At 40.1% G+C, this 20358-nt stretch overlaps 2 protein-coding genes across 2 annotated transcripts; both read right to left on the bottom strand.

The window, feature by feature from the left end:
- Positions 1-71: 71 nt before the first annotated feature.
- LOC135213351 (mucin-2-like) lies at positions 72-9437 on the bottom strand. Its single transcript, XM_064247328.1, has 6 exons — positions 7066-9437; positions 6518-7004; positions 5891-6318; positions 4434-5296; positions 1733-1969; positions 72-607 (listed from the first exon to the last, which is right to left on the bottom strand). The coding sequence occupies exons 1-6, from the start codon at positions 9435-9437 to the stop codon at positions 72-74; spliced, it is 4923 nt and encodes a 1640-aa protein (XP_064103398.1).
- Positions 9438-12282: 2845 nt separating this feature from the next.
- On the bottom strand, positions 12283-19785 carry LOC135213350 (mucin-2-like). Its single transcript, XM_064247327.1, has 4 exons — positions 19687-19785; positions 17770-18550; positions 14380-14574; positions 12283-13190 (listed from the first exon to the last, which is right to left on the bottom strand). Exons 1-4 carry the CDS (start codon positions 19783-19785, stop codon positions 12283-12285), a joined length of 1983 nt encoding a protein of 660 aa, XP_064103397.1.
- Between the last annotated feature and the right edge of the window lie 573 nt (positions 19786-20358).

Raw genomic sequence — 20358 nt, 5'->3', positions numbered from 1 at the left:
TGTTGTGGTTGGGGATTGAGTTGTTGTGGTTGGTGATTGAGTTGTTGTGGTTTCAGCAGGGGTTGTTGTGGTTAGTGATGGAGTTGTTGTGGTTCCAGCAGGGTTTGTTGTGTTGGGGATTGAGTTGTGTGGTTCCACATGTCGGTTGTTGTGGTTGAATTGAGTGGGGTTGCAGCAGGGGTTGTTGTGGTTGGAGATGGAGTTGTTGTGGTTGCTGCAGGGGTTGTTGTGGTAGGAGATGGAGGTGTTGTGGTTGCAGCAGGGGTTGTTGTGGTTGGAGATGCAGTTGTTGTGGTTGGTGATTGAGTTGTTGTGGTTTCAGCAGGGGTTGTTGTGGTTAGTGATGGAGTTGTTGTAGTTGGTGATGGAGTAGTTGTGGTTGCAACAGTTGTTGATGAAGGGGTTTTTGTTGTGGTTAATAATGTAGTTGTTGTGGTTGCTGCCGTGGATTTTGTGGTTGCTGTGGTTGGTGATTGAGTTGTGGTTGCTGTAGTAGTTGTTGGTGATGTAGTTGTAGTGGTTGGTGATGGAGTTGTAGTAGTTAGTGATTGAGATGTAGTTGTTGGCAACTGAGTTGTGGTGGTTGGCGATGAAGTTGTGGTAGAGGCTGCTGAGAAAATAAATGGTAAATGGTGAACATGAGACATTAGATGCTGGTCATATTTTCCATATCACCTGAGACATTCTTATTAAGTAAATAATTTAAAATTTCGTCGAGTTCCTTATATTTTTGGTTGAAGGGCATGTTTTCAGTGAGTGGGGTTAAAACTATTGTTACACAATCCTCAATTGAATGTAGACATTATTTATATAAGTATTTAAATATTCACAGTTCTACCTGAAATGTATCTCATTCCTAACAAATTTCTTTTCATTTAAATAAAAGAATATAGATAAGAAAATTATAGAACAGAATAATATTTATTAAAATGGATGGAATATTGGAGCAAATGTTTTTCTTTTGTTAGGACTGGTTACCAGGCAAGAATTTCTACAACTTTTTAAAATCAAATTTGAATCAGACCCTTTTATGAGAAAGTGTACTGGGGCAGTGTAAATAAGCTACTTGGACTTTCTTATGCCATAAAAAATTATAATATTTTTGGGGTCACTGTTGGCTACTGCTAGTCCCTTCCAACACTCAGAAAGCTACACAGTCAAAAATATAATTACTTCATACTATCAGTATTACCTAGACATTCTTGTTTTTGTTCTTGGCCCTGGTAGGAGCATTCTTAGAATAACCAGGAAACAGCTATATATAGTTTTGTAAGTGTTAGGTTGATACAATTATATATAGTTTTGTAAGTGTTAGGTTGATACAATTAGTGTGACAAACTGAAATAGATATCTCTTATGATCAATTTTTAAGAAAATGACCAATAGGGGTTTCACACGGTATTACAAGTTTTTGTCTTTTCTTTTTTATGGGGTAAACCGTGTCAGTCTATTAGGGGACATCTTTGAAGGGCAACATTCAAGAAGACTTCTAATGGAATATTTTAAGAATTGCTCTGGAGGAGGCCTTAATAATTTAGTTATTTAATATACTTGACTCCTAACTAAGGTGAAACCATTCCTGTAGGTAGATTTATATGCATGAGAGATGAATTTATAGAAGTATTATTTACCATGTGGTTTCCAAATGTTGAAATGAACTATTGCTGCCAGTAGTTTGCTTTCTCTTTCTTGTACGCTAAGAATTTCAAGCCAACATTCGCAATTTCTTTACCTGTTGACGCTTGTCCTTCCAGTTGTTGTATAAGTGTAGATAGCACCAAGATAGCGTTGTCGATTTTGACTACCAAAGCCCCATCTGTAACATTAGCGATTTCTCCACTCTCCAACTTTTTAACTACTTCTGAGAGCAATAAAGTCATGCATTCAGCTTCATCAGGTGAAGTGCTTGTTTGTAAATTGTTGAAGTAATCAACTAAAGTGCTGATGACCTCTGCAGTGGAGCCTGTGACTGAAGTTTGCACACCACAGTATGGTGATATCGTCAGGTTTCCAGAAACTGATGTATCTATGCTATAGTTCAAGGCATTCCTTTTGTGTCTCTTCCCTGACTGGCCTCTGAATCTCGCAGCCATCCTCCCTAATAGGCCTAGTGCTCTATTAAAGATTGCGAGCAACCTCTGTTGAGCTGAGAACCAAATGAAGGAAAAGGAAATGAGTGGCGGAGTAAGTTGATGACTGGAGTATTTTTCAAAACATTGAGGCTCCTGAGCCAAGAGTCCACATAGCCAAAACATTGAGACACGTTGAAGACTATTTTATATGTAAAATTTGTTTGAAACTCATGTAAGCTTTTTTGTTTTTATATTCTTTGCTTTGTGAACCAGAAATGAGACTTAGAATGCCTCCTAAACATATAGGTCTTTTGTTGGAGGTGGTAATATCAATAAACTTTTTAGACATCAGCAAGAAGCTCCGGGTTGAATATTCCAGAAATGAAACTGACTAACAGGACTTTTCCCTGAAAAGAGCGGAACGCCATATCTTGAGAACTAACTATAGAGGTAGTAATCTAGAATAACCAAACCCAACCCAACCTAACCTAACTTAGGGGCATGGTAATACTGGTATGCAACTCAGGAATTTGCCTCTGGGTTTAGTAAACCTGGGAAACAAAGAATAACTCTTCATAATAATTTGAGTTAAGATTCTTTTAAATCCAATTAGTAAAACTAGATTCCTCTTAAAAACATGTTTTGACATGTGGACACCAAGGTAATTTAAAATCACAAAGATAATTTGAAAGAATGTTAGAAACATAATTTTGCAAGGTCCTTGTGACTGTGAGTTCTAGGAAAAAATCCTTGTTTGATAAAAGTAGAGAAATGGAGATAATCAGATGGCATTTGAAAATTTCCTCTGTAGATTTGAGAAAATCGAATTTTACTTTTAGAGTTTGCTTTTGGTTAGTGTAACTGAAAAGTGTGAAAATAAAGTTATTAACTGTTAGGAATTACCATTTCCTTCCTTGATAAACTTGTCATTATATTATCCTATGATTTACACATAACTCCATCGCAGGTAATCTGGCTGTATCAGAACTAAGCTTAATTTTGTATGCACGAGAAAATCATGCTTTTCTTGTAATAATTTTTTTTGTACAAAGGTAATTTTCTTGTTGATCTCACCAAGGAACCAGCTGATAAATAAATATTTTCTTTGGTTTGAAATTTTCTCCTGTAGTCAGCGATTGGAATTTTATACCTGTATCCAGTCAGATGATGCAAAATCAAGTTCATTTATAAATTTTTGAAGATAAATGTCAGTATTTATTTCAAGGTTTATTCTCTGATTTTTTCAAGTGAAGTTTACAAACTATGGAATAGTTTTGCATTTAGAATTTGCCGTAGAATGAAAGAAGAATAGGTGTAATGGGTATTTACCTGTTGTAATAAGTAAAATTTTACATTAGGAAAGAGAGTGATTTCAGTTTTCTGTGTAAGGTTAAATAAGTAAAAACAGATGATGGCGCTTTCACTAGAAATTACTCAGGAAAGGACAAAGGAAGTAATAATATTTGCCACGCCAGAAGATTGTTTCCAATGAGTCAGTTGTTCCAAAATAGAAAAAAGAAAAAAAAAATTATATTTTGCCGGCATGAAATCAAATTGCAAAATATCTATGGCATATACCCATTACCCGTCAAGGACCCATGTGTTAAAGTCAATATGTGGTACCTGGAGGGTAAAGGTTAGCGCCTTTCCATTTTTTTTATTTTGCTTAAATAATTTTATGTTCTTACGTAATAACATAATATTTTTATTACAATAGATATTTACATTCTAAAAGTGCAGTTTAAAATGCAAGATGCATAATATTATTGTAGTAGCAGGTACATTAAACGTTTGGAAGTTTCTTTGATATTCTAACTTCTTGCAGTTTAATACATTTAGCACACACACGTTTTTTTTTAAAATTTCGCTGATGATGTACTTATAAGTATTAAAGCAAATTCTTTTTTCTCTGTAAAATCTAATTGCTTTTTGTAATTCGGTTGAAACTGATTTTGAGGAATTGTAGTACCAGATTTAGTCCAGTTTTCCCTGTCTGTTACCTTGAAACTTACCAGGCCTTTCTTGAAAATCATTATCATATTGAAGCAGATGTACTCATTAAGTAGTCTTGATACGTCTGCACCATTTCCTCTTTATGACAAGTAATTAAAATTTATATTACACATCTGTCACAATTTCAGTTACATCTAAAAAATTTCTTCTCCACAAAATTCAAGCGAGCAAAATTTGACGCTTCCTTCAGTATACTTACATATGTAAGTATAAATGTATATAATTTGCATTTTTATAAGTCCCATTACTGCGAAACGAAGACTGAAATATATATACTTACACAGTCCGTAATCATATCGCAAATACTTTGGAAAATTTCGTGACGTATGTGATGGGGAGAAAACCTACCTGAGATGGTAGTAGTTGGAGTTGGAGTGGTTGTGGAAGGAGCTGGGGCTATGGTTGATGCTTGAGTTGTAGTTGGAGCTGCTGCTGTTGTGGTTGGTGTCGGGGAAAGGGTTGTTGTTGTGGTTATAGCTGAGGATGTTGTAGTTTGAGCTGGGGTGGATGTGGATGGTGATGTAGTTGTGGTTAGTGATGGAGACATATTTAGTGATGGAGTAGTTGTGGTTGGTGCAAGGGTTGTTGTGGTTGGTGATTGAGTTGTGTTTGCTGCAGGGGTTGTTGTTGAAGATGGAGTTATTGTGGTTGGAGCAAGGGTTGATGTGGTTGTTAATGGATTTGCTGTGGTTGCTGCAAGGGTTGTTGTGGTTGGTGGTGGAGTTGTTGTGGTTAGTGGTGGAGTTGTTGTGGTTGCTGCAGATGTTGTTGTGGTTTGTGATAGAGTTGTTGTGGTTGCTGTAGAACTTGTTATGGTTAATGATGTAGTTGTGGACAGTGATGTTGTTGTAGTTGCTGTAGGGGTGTCGTGGTTAATGATATAGCTGTAGTTGCTGCTGGGGTTGTAGTTGGCAATGGAGATGCATTTGCTGGCAGATTGGGGTTGTTGAGCGTTTGGGGTTGATTGAGGGGTTGTTGTTGGCTGCAGGGGTTGTTGGTGGTTCAGGAATTGGGAGTTTGTAGTGGTTGCTTGAAAGGGCGGTTGTTTGGGGGTTGGTTGGGGATTGAGTTGTAGTGGTTGCTGCAGGGGTTGTTGTGGTTGAGGAATGAGTTGTAGTGGATGCTGCAGGGGTTGTTGTGGTTGGGGATTGAGTTGTTGTGGTTGCTGCAGGGGTTGTGGTGGTTCGGAGGGAATTGAGTTGTAGTGGATGCTGCAGGGGTTTGGTTGTAGGGGGGATGAGGTCGTTTAGTGGTTGCTGGCAGGGGTTGTTGGTTTGGGTTGAGGAATGAGGTTGGGGTTAGTTGGATTGCCTTGCAGGGGTTGGTTGGGTTGGTTGGGGATGGGAGGTTGGGTTAGGGTTACGCAGGGGTGGTTGGGTTGATTGAGGATTGAGGTTGGGGTTAGTGGTTGCTGCAGGGGTGTGGTTGGGGGTTGGGGATTGAGTGGGTTAGGAATGGCTGCAGGGGTTGGTGGTGGGTTTGGGGATTGGGAGTTTGTAGTGGTTGCGCAGGGGTTGTTGTTGGGGTTTAGGGATTGAGGTTGGGTAGTTGGATGGTTGCTGCAGGGGTTGGTTGGTCGGGTTGGGGAGTTTGAGGTTGGTTTAGTTGGATCGCGCAGGGTTTCTTGTGGTGGGGTTGGGATTGGGAGGTTGGTTAGTGGTTGCCTGCAGCATTTGCTGCAAGATGTTGGTTGATGTTGGTGATTGAGTTGTTGTGGTTGCTGCAGTTGTGTTGTTCAGGAATGAGTTTTAGTGGGTGCTGAAGGGGTTTGTTGGGGTTGGGGGATTTTGAGTTGTAGTGGTTGCTGCAGGGGTTGTTTTGTGGGTTTGAGGACTGAGTTTTTGGGAGTGATTGCTGCAGGGGTTGTTGTGGTTGGGGATTGAGTTGTTGTGGTTGCTGCAGGGGTTGTGGTGGTCGAGGAATGAGTTGTAGTGGATGCTGCAGGGGTTGTTGTGGTTGGGGATTGAGTCGTAGTGGTTGCTGCAGGGGTTGTTGTGGTTGAGGAATGAGTTGTAGTGGATGCTGCAGGGGTTGTTGTGGTTGGGGATTGAGTTGTAGTGGTTGCTGCAGGGGTTGTTGTGGTTGGGGATTGAGTTGTAGTGGTTGCTGCAGGGGTTGTGGTGGTTGGGGATTGAGTTGTAGTGGATGCTGCAGGGGTTGTGGTGGTTGGGGATTGAGTTGTAGTGGTTGCTGGCAGGGGTTGTTGTGGTTGGGGATTGAGTTGTAGTGGATGCTGCAGGGGTTGTGGTGGGTTGGGGATGAGGTTGGGGTTTTAGTGGATGCTGCGGGGTTGTGGTGGTTGGGTATTTGAGTTTGTAGTGTGTTGCTGCAGGGGTTTTGGGTTTAGGGGGTTGGTTAGTTTGTAGTGGTGCTGTTTCAGGTGGCAAAGTGGGGTGGGGTTGGGGCTATGAGGTTGGTAGTGGTTGCTGCACGGGGTGTGGTGTTGGGGATTGAGGTTGGGGTTTTTTAGTGGATGCTGCGTGGAAGGGGTTGTGGTTGGGGATTGAGTTGTAGTGATGCTGCAGGTGGGGGGTTTTGGGTTGTTGGGGTTGTTGATTGAGTTGTAGTGGATGCTGAGGGTTGGTTGTGGTTGGGGCCTTGAGTTGGTAGTGATGCTGCAGGGTTGTTGTGGTTGGGGATTGAGTTGTAGTGGATGCTGCAGGGGTTGTGGTGGTTGGGGATTGAGTTGTAGTGGTTGGAGATTGTGTTGTAGTGGATGCTGCAGGGGTTGTTGTGGTTGGGGATTGAGTTGTAGTGGTTGGGGATTGAGTTGTAGTGGTTGCTGCAGGGGTTGTGGTGGTTGGGGATTGAGTTGTAGTGGATGCTGCAGGGGTTGTTGTGGTTGGGGATTGAGTTGTAGTGGATGCTGCAGGGGTTGTTGTGGTTGGGGATTGAGTGTAGTGGGATGCTGCATGGGATCTGTTTTGGTGGTTGGTGATTGAGTTGTAGTGGTTGCTGCAGGAGTTGTTGTTTGGTTGACAATTGAGTTGTAGTGTTTGATGATGGAGTTGTGGTTGCTGCAGGAGTTGTTGTGGTTGGTGATTGATTTGTGGTTGCTGCAGGGGTTGTTTTGGTTGGAGATGAAGTTGTGGTCGTTGCTGGAGGGGTTGCTGTGGTTGTATATGAAATTGTTGTGGTTGGAGATGAAGTTTTTGTGGTTGCTGTAGGAGTTGTTGTGGTTATAGAAGAAGCTGTAGTGGTTGCCTCGGGTGTAGCTGTGGTTGATAATTGAGTTGTTGTGGTGGCTTCAGGGGTTATTGTGGTTGGAGGTGAAGTTGTAGTGGTTGCTGTAGGAGTTTTTGTGGTCGGAGATGAAGATGTGGTGGTTGCTGCTGGCGTAGTTGTGGTTGCTGATTGAGTTGTTGTGGATGCTGCAGGGGTTGTTGTGATTGGAAATGAAGTTGTTGTGTTTAATACAGGAGTTTTTTTGGTTAGTGATTGAGTTGTTATGGTTTCTGCAGGGGTTGTTGTGGTTGTAGATGAAGTTGTGGTGGTTTCTGCAGGTGTTGTTGTGGTTGGAGAAGAGGTTGTTGTGGTTGCTTCAGGCATTGTTGTGGTTGGTGATTGAGTTGTGGTTGGAGCTGAAGTTGTTGTGGTTGCTGCAGGAGTTGTTGTGATTGGTGATTGAGTTGTGGTTGCTGCAGGAGTTGTTGTGGTTGGAGATGAAGTTGTTCTGGTTGCTGCAGGTGTTGTTGAGGTTGGTGATTGAGTTGTTGTGGTTGCAGATGAAGTTGTTTTGGTTGCTGCAGGTGTTGTTGAGGTTGGTGATTGAGTTGTTGTAGTTGCTGCAGGAGTTGTTGTGGTTGGAGATGAAGTTGTGGTGGTTGCTGCAGGAATTATTGTGGTTGGTGGTTGAGTTGTTATGGTTGCTGTAGGGGTGGTTTTGGTTGGAGATGAAGTTCTGGTGGTTGCTGCAGGCGTTGTTGTGGTTGGTATTTGAGTTGTGGTTAATGCAGAGGTTTTTGTTGTTGGAGATGAAGTTTTAGTGGTTGCTGCTGGAGTTGTTGTGGTTGGTGATAGAGTTGTTGTGGTTGCTGCAGGGGTTGTTGTTGTTGTTGTTGGAGATGAAGTTGTAGTGATTTTTGCAGGCATATTTGTGGTTGGTGATTGAGTTGTGGTGGTTGCTGTAGGGATTGTTGTGGTTGCTGTAGGGGTTGTTGTGGTTGCTGCAGGTGTTGTGGTTAGTGATTGAATTGTTGTTGTATTTGGAGATGAAGTTGTGGTTGCTGCTGGTGTTGCTCTGGTTGCTGCAGGGGTTGTTGTAGTTGGAGATGAAGTTTTTGTGGTTGCTGCAGGAGTTGTTGTTGTTGGTGACTGAGTTGTGGTTGCTGCAGGGGTAGCTGTGGTTGGAGATGAAGTTTTTGTGGTTGCTGCAGGCGTTGTTGTAGTTGGTGATTGAGTGGTGGTGGTTATTGACGGGGTTGTTGTGGTTGAAGATGAAGATGTTGTGGTTGCTGTAGGTTTTGTGGTTGGTGATTGAGTCGTGGTGGTTGTTGCAGGAGTTGTGGTTGTTACAGGCGTTGTTGTGGTTAGAGATGAAGTTGTGGTTACTGGAGGGGCTGTTGTCGTTGAAGGTGAAGTTGTGGTTGCTGCAGGAGTTGTTGTGGTTGTAGATGAAGTTTTTGTGGTTGCTGCAGGCGTAGTTGTGGTTGATGATTGAGTTTTTGTGGTTGCCGCAGGTGTTTTTATAGTTGCGGGAGGTGTTGTTGTGGTTGGTGTTTGAGTTGCTTTGGATGCTCTATGGGTTGTTGTTGTTGCTGCAGGCGTTGTTGTAGTTGGTGATTGAGTTATGGTGGTTGTTGCAGGAGTTGTATTTGCTGCAGGGGTTGTTGTGGTTGGAGATGAAGTTGTTGTGGTTGCTACAAGAGGTTTCGTGGTTGGAGATGAAGTCATTGTGGTTGCTGCAGGCATTGTTGTAGTTGGTGATGGAGTGGTTTTGTTTGCTGCAGGGGTTTTTGTGGTTAGAGATGGAGATGTTATGTTTGGTGTTTGATTTGTTGTGTTTGGAGATGGATTTGTTGTGGGTGCTGCAGGGGTTGTTGTTTTTGTTGGTGTTCGAGTTGTGGTTGCTGTAGGCGTTGTTGTTGCTGCTGAAGGGGTTGTTGTGTTTGGTGATTGAGTTGTTGGGGTTGCTGCAAGCGTAGTTGTGGTTGCTGCAAGCATTGTTGTGGTTGTTGATGAAGTTGTGGTTGCTGCAGGGGTTGTTGTGGTTGGAGATGAATTTGTTGTGGTTGCTGCAGGGGTTGTTGTGGTAGGTGATTGAGTTGTTGTTGTTGGTGATTGAGTTGTTGTGGTTGGAGATGGAGTTTGGGTGGTTGGAGTTGTGGATGTTGTTTGAGGTGGCATGGTCATTGTTGATGACGGAGTTGAGGTAGAAACTGCTGTGAAAATAAATGATAACTTGTAAGTAGGAGGTAGTGTATGCAATTTATTACCTTCATGTTTCCTTTGAGATTTTTCTTGTATCTAAAATGACTAGTAATTTATTGATGTATTAGAAAGAGTTTAATGACCATAACAGTATTCCTCCCAAAGAAATAATTAGATTTTCATGCTCTGAATTAACTACAACGAAAAGAATATATTTATGAATGCTGTTTTTTTTACCCTTGTGAGTTTAACGTAGTTTTCATCTCTACATCAACATTCTGTTTTTTGTTTTTTTGTTTTTTTTTTTTTTTTTTTTTTTTTTTTTTGCTGGGTAAATATCTGCATTTTATCAGAGCGAAAATAGAAGGAAGCTTATGACAGACAGACTTTTGTCTTTTTCTAAAAATATTTTGATGGCATATCTTTTCATATTTGGTTTTGTGTTATCTGAATGAGGGATTTTCAAATGAAAAACCTGTGCTATTAGCTTTGTTCATCATTTTTTCTTATGGTCTTATATGCACAGAGGTACTTTTTTCCGTGCAAAGTTGAAATTTCCATGTGTACTGCTATAATAGTCTAGCAATCTTTGGAATCTCCTAACCTGTTGACAGTCGTTGTTCCAGTTCACTGACAAGATTGGACAATATTCCGATAGCACTGTCGATTTCTGCAGCCAGAGGTTCGTCTGCCCCGAGGTGTATTTCCCCACTCTCTGCCTTCTGAACAATTGCCTCGAGCAGACCAGTCATGCACTCAACCTCATCGGGCGAACTGCTCGCTTGTATGTTTTTGAAGTAAGTGACTAACATGTTGCTGATGTTTAGTGTGGTGCCTGTGACTGAATCTTCCAGCCCACAGTATGGCGATATTGTTAGGTTTCCAGGAACGGATGTGTCGACATTGAACGCCAGTGCGCTCCTCCTTAGCCTTGGTCCTGTTTCACCGTGCGCTACTGTAGCTAATCTCTGCAAAAGACCTCGCGCAGTCCTAGCAGAGTTGAGCAACCTTTGAGCAGCTGGAAAGTAACAGAAGGCAAGAGGAGATGAATGGAGGGGTAAACTGATGGATCGAGCCGTCGGAAAAGTAGAAATATGGAACAGAAAGTTCAAGTAGACAAGATTCTTTATGTACTTTTAGAATTCGTTCTTATTTTGTGCCTTTTCTCTTTATAAACTCATCTGTGCCATTTTTTTTCTTTGGTCAATTTGGAACACATTTGCCTCTCAGATGGCGAAATCTCTGTGCTTGAGAAATACTAAAGATCCTGGGAGATAGTCTGATGGTAATTGTATATATTTCCCCTTTCTTAGTAAATTACTCCATTGATGAATGCATCGCCATAATTGCTTTTTTGAAAATGGCAGCAGGAGGCACTTACGTTGATAAGCTTGGACTGTCAGCGTTGGACAGTTGTTTTTGAAAAACATTTGACCATAGGAGAAATGCATCACATTTATCAAATAGGAAATTCGTGATGACAAATTACCCAAATCGCTGCAATGATTACAAGAGAATAAGGAATGAGTGGAGAAATTATTGATTACATTAGTTGCATTGTTACTCGACACGAGTTACACAATAGATGAATCACTTTAGTTCCATGTGAAGTGAAAAGAAATAGAAGTTATTATAATCAAATGAAACTGTGGAAACATCAATTCTATGACATCCCCACTAGTGGTATGTTGCCCGCAACCTGTGTGCTGCCTTTATGTTTTCTGAAAAAATGAAGATATTTGCAAACTTCTTTGAATGTTGAATCCCAGAATAATATAGTCATTGAAATGGTCTGTGCTGAGATTTAAATTGTCATATGTAAACTGCAAGAGTTGTATTGTCATTTGTAGCAGGCTTTACCACTTTGGAGTGCCTTGATTTTTTGAGTCTGTAAAGTGGGAATAAGAATTACCTATAGAATTTATGTCATTGAAAGAATAGCACATACAAGAAACATGTGTACAAACATGAAATGATATTTATATCAATTGCTCTTTTGTTTTACTTATGTCTTAGAACCTCTTCTGAATCCATTTGAAGTACCTAAGATTTTGAGTTCCTTTGGTAGGATATACTTTGCAAATTCCAACATCCAGAGATCTCTTGATGCTTGGTGCTGATGTTCTCTTCAACTTGGCATGTAAGGTGATCCTGTTTTCTCTGGATGGCTCAGAGAAAACAGGGCCACCTTGATCTTTTTGAAAATTGGTATTGGAAAGTTCCCTCGTAGTTTGGATTAAACTCGTCTGTACTCCTTTGTGTTAATGAACACATTAGATATATCCTATGCATTTTCTCCATAGATCAAAATGAATGAAATGTTTTTTTATATTTTCTTCGTATTTCGTATTCCTTTAGGTAATTCAAAGGTTAAACTTACATAAATTCATTGACATATTCTAACAGCTAAAGTAGATAAAATGTACTGATGTATTTGGTGTATGAAATCTCTTATTTACCATTCAGAAAAACGTGCTCGAAGACCTACCTGACAGCCAATTGATAGGAGCTGGGGTTGTGGCTATGGCTGCTGCTGTTATGGTCGACACCAGAGTGTGAGTGGCAATGGATGGAACTGGAGTTGTTGTTTGGGTTGTGATTTGATCTGTTTTAGTGCTTGGTGCTGCAGTTGACTTTGGTGTTTGGGTTGTGTAAAGAGCTGAGAAATTAGTGGTTGATGATGGAGTTGTAGTAGTTACTGATGGAGTTTTAATAGTTGCTGGTGCAGCTGAAATATTTGACCCTGAATTCATAGTGTCTGAGAATGGAATTCTAGTTGTCATTAGAGTTGTGATTGGTAATGAACTTGTGGTTGGAGCTAGAGTTGTTATAACAGGAGATGCCCAAGCAATACGTGATTGATTAGGGAGGTAGAGTTGAGGTTTGGGTTGAGAGAGTTTTTGTGTGGTTGATTTGGATAGAGTTGAAGGTTATTTAGGGATTTTTGTGGTTGTGATGTTGAGTGGTTGAGATTAGAGTTAGTGTTGAGGGGCGTTTTTTGTGGTGTGATAGAGGTTAGATGAGTTGTTGAGGGAGTTTTTGTGGTTGGTGATGGAGTTGAGGTGGTTGGAGATAGAGTAGAAGTTGTTGAGGGAATTATTGTGGTTGGTGATGGAGTTAGAGTTGAAGTTCTTGAGGGAGTTTTTATGGCTGATGATGGAGTTAGAGTTGAAATTTTTGAGGGAGATTTTGTGGTTGGTGATGGACTTGAGGTGGTTGGAGATAGAGTTGAAGTTGTTGAGGGAGTTATTGTGGTTGGTGTTGGAGTTAGAGTTGAAGTTGTTGAGGGAGTTATTGTGGTTGGTGTTGGAGTTAGAGTTGAAGTTGATGAGCGAGTTTTTGTGGTTGATGATGGAGTTAGAGCTGAAGTTTGTGATAATGTTGTTGTGGTTTGAGCTAGAGTAGTTGGTGATGGAGTTGTGATTGGAGCTCGATTTGTAGTTGGTAAGGGAGTTTTGGTTGGTGATTTTGTTTTTGTGGTTGGAGCTAAAGTTATAGTTGTTGATGAAGTAATTGTTGTTTGTGATGGAGTTGTTATGTTCAATGATGGAGCAGTAGGCATTGGTGATGACATTGTAGTGGTCGATGACTGAGGTACAGTGATGGAAACTGAAGTGGTAGTTGGTGCTGGAGTTTTAGAGGTTGGTGATGGAGTTTGTGTGGTTGGAGCTTGAGTTGTGGTTTGTACTGGAGTGGTTGTGGTTGGTGCCTGTGTTGATACTGGTGTTGTGGATGCTGTTATGAAAATAAATGATAGATAGTTATTGTTTTGTATTGTGAGATTTTGCTTAAGGTATTTAAATTATTCTCGGTTATGTTAAGATACCTAAAATTAAAGGAAGAACTTTCTATGCACTTAGTAATCATGAATGTTAAGTTATTTGAAATATTTTTATTTTGCCTCATTTGTTTTGCTTTTTCCTAGTCAAATCCTCTCCAGTCCAGTAGAGTAAAGCCAAGAGAAAATGATAATTATTTTTACTGTTAAGAAGGTGGTTGTAAGGTCAAGTAATTGGTGACAGACTGGCAAGTAACAGTCAGTAGTTATTAAGCGATGGTAATCTTATGTGAAAACTTTCATAGAATGCTCTTGTACATTTGGTGATAAACATCTTACATTTTATTTTTCTGTGCTGTTATCTCAGGCCTCATTTGGCCTATCTGGTAAGGAGATGGACCAGTTGGTCCATCTCCTTACCATATCTTTTTCAACATTATGGTGGACATCTGGTTTCTGATGCAGATAAGGAAAATGAACTCTACCTCACTCATAGAGACAAGAAATAATGACTCTTCGTTTCAAGTATTGCCTGAAGAGTTAGCTGGGGAAGAGGACTAAAATATAATTTTGGCAAACAAGTTTGAAATTCACCTTTTGTCTGTATCTACCTTCCTTGCCTCTGATTGCCATGGAAAAGTTTTAATAAGTGATACAGTTATTTTTCACTGAATCATGGATGTTAATATTTGGTCAAATTTACAATCCTGAATTTAATGATTGTGCTGTTGTCTTATTAAGAGTCCACTTTTTATTACTATACTCGGTTTTGTTCCTTCTGTCCACCTGCCTGTGGCGCTCGTGCATGGTAACGCTGCGTCCTGGGCTTTAAATAGTTACGCTATGTGTAAGTTTTAGGTAAATAAAAGGATATCTGGGTGTATATTTGCAACTGAAAAGTGTTTTAATCGAATATTAATAGTGTAATTCGCATACAGTAAATTATTAAAATACTTTTCAGTTGTAAATGTACACCAAGGTATCCTTTTATTTACACAGCGTAACTATTTAAAGCCCGGGACGCAGTGTTACCATTCACGAGCACCACAGGCAGGTGGACAGATGGAGAAAAATCGAGTATAGTGAAATGTCATTGAAAAATTCCAAACTGGGAGCACAAATCTTTCGTCGTGCGTATTGCGTTACCTGTGGCTGATATCAGCGTTTCCAAACTGGCGATCACAGCTTCCATTGCGCTGGTGGTACTTTTGATTTGAGCTAAGAGACTGTCAATCTCACTCTCCTCAACAGTGATTGATCCGTTTGCCAACTGCGTCTTGATTTCCGTCAACAAGTCAGTCATGCACTCAACCTCATCGGGTGAACTGTTTGTGTCTAAACCTTGGAAGTAAATAGCTAACCCATGAATGACGTTTGCTGTTGTGTTTGTGAGCGTCTCCCGCAGCCCGCAGTATGGGGATATTGTCAGGCTTTCGGAGACTGACGCATTTACGCTGAAAGTCAAGGCGCTCCTTCTCCGCCTGCCTGACTTTAGAGTCCGTAAAGTGGAGCCAATGCTTTTAAATGTGTTCAGTGCATTTTCAAAGTGGCTGATTAGCTTCTGAAGACCTGGAATGTAAGTATGCCATAAAGAATAGATTTGATTTCTGTGGGAGCGTTGATACTTACTTGTGAGCCTCCTAGTTTACTTATTTATTTATTTATTTATTCTATAACATTGCCGCTATGTCGACGACGGCAACTTTTAAACTAAAGGTGCCTGAATGCAAGGGAATCGTGAGTTTCAGCATTACCTCCAAATCCCATATTGTGCAAGGATTGAAATGAAATTAACTTAAGTAATTTGCTCTTATATGTACATGCTACTAATACATTATATGAAAATTTTCTTGAAACATTTTGGAGAAGTTATTTTTAGCTGCTACACAAACATATACGAATTGTGTTTCATATAACCAGTATCCTTTTACTGGTAATGGATATTGTACTTTGTGAGGATAGATTCAATTCACGAGAAGATAGTGAAAATGATTTCTGATTGATTCAGGAAATGTGGTATGTGAGAAATTCTGAAGGTCTAAATAATTTTTTTAAATTTCATTTTATTATTTTTTTTATTTTGGTAACCTTTGCAAATGAGTATAACGCAAAAGAAGCTCAAGAATACGAGAAGAGTATGAAACAGTTTTTGTCAAAAAGGAACTTCCCCCAAATGAGAACACTGGCTGAAAATCACTTTAGTTGCGCCAATATTTTCCAGTCTTCCTCATTGTAAGGGTTTAAGGACAGCCTTTGGTTACAGCTCCGATTTACTGCTAATTCTAAATTACAAAAACCATATACATATGTATAACTGTCATTAGTACAAGTAGGTATCATACAAAATAAGGCTAAGAACTGACCTAGTACAATAATAGTCACTCCATCACATTGTTAATTTTTTTTTGTAGTTGTATAAATTTTACACAAACTAAAGAAACAACAGTTGCATCACTATTTGTGGATAACACTTTCACTGTCACATACACTGATTTTATTATCACTTAAAAACATCGTAAGAATCGTCGTCATCGCTTTCAAGATTTCAAATCTATTCAGTTGAGGTCGATATCAGAAAGCTCTGGTTCTCCCGCGATGTCCCCCACTCCAGGTTGCTTTTCAAACTTTGGTGTTTTCCCTTCTTCAGTCTTCTCCTCAGTTGCCCTGTTGTTTAGCTCGATTCTCTCATTCCAGAATCTTTCTGATTTTACTAGTAGCCATGATGGCGTATAATCACCAACCCCCCCAGAAAAAATGTAATAACCCTGAATTCAACCACCAACCACAGGGAAGACTGTCTCCTAAGAGTGCGTCCACGCTACTGTAAAACATATAAGCATGTTGGCATCTTTTTGCATTCATATCACCAACGGGTTGAACACAAGTCAACGACTGTTAGTGGAGAACGAACCTTTGGCGAATGCTGGTTTTGACTACATGTAAGTCATAGACTTGTATTCAACGAGTTTGTGAGTTTGTGATGTGTGTGCGATAAGTTGCCGACGTGTTTATGAGATGTTAATACTATGTGAAACATTCAATTGTGTGTTAGTGAAGGAAAAGGGGGTTGGGGGTGTTTGTTTATGGGGTAGACCTTTTGTAGTGTCTGTGTTGACTATGGATATGTATGTATGTGTGTATATATAAAACTAGTGTCAAGCTTTCGTGAATGAAAACTTCATTATTTATTATAATTAAACATGGATAAGTTATTAATTTCTCATAATAAAGTACAAAATCTTCAGTGGATTTGATACATGTGAAATGTTTCACTCTTTCTCTCTCCAGATTTTGTTACACCTTTCACGAATTTGGGAATTTTTTCTCCTAAAAAGAAATAAAATTTTTTTTCATATTTAAAAAAATCCACAGAATATTACAACCAGAATGGTACTTATATATTTTAACTCTCTCTCTCTCTCTCTCTCTCTCTCTCTCTCTCTCTCTCTCTCTCTAATTCAGAATTCAGGCGTCTTCCTGCATATAATTCTTTTCCTAGACAACAAACTGTAGCTAAGACGAACATGGTACAACATTTCTTAAAAAATCAGTTTCCTTTGATTAAACTTTCCTTTTTGATCTTTTGATACATTTTCATTTTTATTAAGATTTCGTTTTTTTATTCCTTTGATGTTTTATTCGTAAGAGGGAGAAATTGTCAGAATTTAAATGAAAGGTTAAGATGATAATTTCTGGAGATGAAAGGTTGAGATGATGATTTCTGATAAGGTGAAAGGTTAAGATGATAATTTCCGACAAGATTGAAGATTAAAATAACCGTTTTGTTAGTTATAGTTTTCTGACAAGAAAACTATTGTGCCGGCTTTATTTGTCCATCCTGCCTTTTTTCTCTCGCCCTCGGATCTTGAAAACTACTGAGGGTAGAGGTCTGAAAATTAGTATGTTGATCATCCAACCTCCAACCAACAAACATACCAATTTGCAGCCTTCTAGCCTCAGTAGTTTCTATTTTACTTAAGGTTAAAGTTAGCCATAATCGTACGTCTGGCAACAATATACGCCAGACCACCACCGAGCCATGTTTAATGTTTCATGGGCCACGGCTCATACAGCATTATACCGAGAGCACCGAAAGCTAGATCTATTTTTGGTAGCATTGATTATATGGTGTGTAGAAAAATCGATTGTGGCGAAGAAACTCCGACGCACTTTTTACTTGTTTTCAAATACTTTGGATAATTCAGCTTACAATTTCTAATTTAATTTCATTGCGTTGATGACGTGTGCATGTTGCGTATGTATGTGTGCATGTGCAATGAAAAAAGAAAATAATTATTTACTACATAAAAAAATGAATGCCAAGTTTAAGAAGGTTTAACATAGGATTAAAGGATTAAAATATGTTAAAATTGTTCTCTAAGTATTCATATATACCCAGTAGAAAGACATTAATTATGAAAGCAAAATGTCATTGTTATAGCTGAAGGTCAAATTGAGAGAGAAGGTATGGTAGAAACCATTATGTTTCAACTGTAAGATAAACAAAACATGAGTGTTATAGGAAAAAAAACTTACCTGTTAATTGGGAGAGAGTAGTAGAAGGCAACAAAACTGTTCTGGATGGTGACAGAGTTGTTGTAGTTGGTGCATGAGTAACTGTAGAAGGTGCAGTAGTTGCTAGGGTTGCTACCCGAGTTGTGCTTGTAGACTCCGAAGTTGATGTGGTTTGTGCTGAGGTCATCATTGTTCTTTGTGCACCAGTCGTGGTGGGTATTGGAGTTATTGTTTGGGTTGCAGTTTTGGTGGTTGGTGATTGAGATGCCGTTTGTATGTGTACTGTAGTTGTGGTAGTTAATACTGTAGTTGTTGTTTGAGCAACTGTTGTGTTTGTTGATAATAGAGATGCGGTTTGTGCTTCAGATTTGGTGGTTAAAGCTGGAGTTGTTGTTTTAGTTGCAGTTGTGGTGATTGGAGGTGATGTATGCTCTGTAGCTGTGGTGGTTAATATTTGGATTGTTGTTTGACTTGCTGTTGTATTGTGTGGTGATGGAGATGCTGTTTGTGGTGCATTTGTGGTGGTTGGTGATGGAGATGCTGTTTGTGCTGCAGCTGTGTTGGTTGATGATGGAGATACTGTTTCTTTTGCAGTTGTGTTGGTTGATGATGGAGATACTGTTTGTGATGCAGTTGTGGAGGTTGGTGATGGATATACTGTTTGTGTTGCAGTTGTTGTGGTTTGGTTTGGATGGAGGATGCTGTTTGTGTCTGCAAGTTGTGGGAGGGGGTTAATATTGGAGTTGTATTTTGAGGCTGACAGTTGTAGTTGGTTGGTTGGGAAGGTAAGATGCTGTTTGTGCTGCAGTTAGTTGTGGGGTTAATTAATTTGGAGTTGTATTTTGAGATGCAGTTGTGGTGGTTTAGATGAAAAGAGATGATGTTTGTGCTGCAGTTGTGGTCGGTTGGTGGATGAAGATAAGATGCTTGTTTGTGCCTAGCATGTTGTGGGGTATTCAATATTGGAGGGTTGTATTTTTGAGCTGCAGTTTGTGATGGTTGGAGAAGGAGAATTGCTGTTTGTGCTGGCAGTTGTGGTTGGTTGGTGATGGAGATGCTGTTTGTTTTGCTGCAGTTGGTGGTTGGTTGTGATGGAGATTGCTGTTGTTTTTGTTGCAGTTATTGTGGTTTAATTAAATTGGAGTTGAATTTTGAGCTGCAGTTGTGGTGGTTTGGTTGGGGATGGAGATGCTGTTTTGTGTTGCCAGTTATTGTGGTTATATTGGTAAGTTGTATTTTGAGCTGCAGTTGTGGTGGTTTGGTGATGGAGATGCTGTTTGTGGTTTGCAGTTATTGTTGGGTTAATATTGGAGTTGTATTTTGAGAGGCTTGGCAGGTTGTCGGCGGTTAGTGAAGGAGATGCTGTTGTTTGGTTGCAGGTTATTGTGGTTAAATATTGGAGTTGTATTTTAGAAGATGCAGTTTGTAGGTGGTTGGTGAAGGGATGACGTGTTTTGTGCTGCAGTTGTGGTGGTTTAATATTGGAGGTTGTTATTTTGGAGCTGCCAGTTGTGAGGTGGTTGGTGGAAGGAGATGCTGTTTGTGCTGCAGTTGTGGTGGTTGGTGGATGAAGATGCCTGTTTGTGCTGCAGTTGTGGTGGTTAATATTGGAGGGTTTGGTATTTGAGCTGCAGTTGTGGTGGTTGGTGATCGGAGGGATGACATGTTTGTTTTGCTCCGAGTTGGTTGGTTGGTGATGGGGATGGCTGTTTGACTGTTGCCAGTTGATTGTGCGGTTCAATATTGGAGTTGTATTTTGAGGCTGCAGTTGTTGGTGGGGTGGTGAAGAGATTCTGCTTGTTTGTTGGTTGCAGTTATTGTGGGTAATTTAATTTGGAGTTGTATTTTTGAGGCTGCAGTTGTGGTTGGTTGGTGAAGGAGATGCGTTTGTTTGGCGTGCAGTTGTGGTGGTTGGTGAACGGAGATGATGTTTGTTGCCTGCAGTTGTGGTGGTTTGGTTGATGAAGATTGCTGTTTGTCGCTGCCAGTTGTGGTGTTTGGGAATATTGGAGTTGTTTTTGATTTTGGAGCTGCCATTGTGCGGTTGGTTGGGAAGTGGAGATGCTGTTTTTGTGCTGCAGGAACTTCTGGTTGGTTGGGGATAGGGATGCTGTTTGTGCTGGCAGTTTGTGGTGGTTACAACGTTGGAGTTGTATGTTTGAGCTGGCAGTTGTGGTAGGTTGGTGATGGAGATTGCCTGTTTGTGTTGCAGTTATTGTGGTAATAAATTGGATGTTGGTATTTTGAGCTGCAGTTGTTTTGGTGGTTTGGTGATGTGGGGATGCTGTTTGTGCTGCATTTTATTTTGTGGTTAATATTGGAGTTGTAATTTTGAGGCTGTCAGTTGTGGTGGTTGGTGATGGATGATGCTTGTTTTGTGGCTGCAGTTGTGGTTTGGTTAATATTGGAGTTGTATTTTTGAGCTGCAGTTGTGGTGGTTGGTGAAGGAGATGGCTGTTTGTGCTGCAGTTATTGTGGGTTAAATATGGAGTTGTATTTTTGAGCTTGCAGTTGTGGTGGTTGGTGATGGAGGATGCTGTTTGTTGCTGTCAGTTGTGGTGGTTAATTATTGGAGTTGTATTTTTGAGCTGCAGTGTTGGTGTGTTTGGT

This window comes from Macrobrachium nipponense, chromosome 42 (assembly GCF_015104395.2).
Source record: "Macrobrachium nipponense isolate FS-2020 chromosome 42, ASM1510439v2, whole genome shotgun sequence".
Lineage (NCBI taxonomy): Eukaryota > Metazoa > Arthropoda > Malacostraca > Decapoda > Palaemonidae > Macrobrachium > Macrobrachium nipponense.
This window is presented reverse-complemented; position numbering and strand designations above follow the sequence as displayed.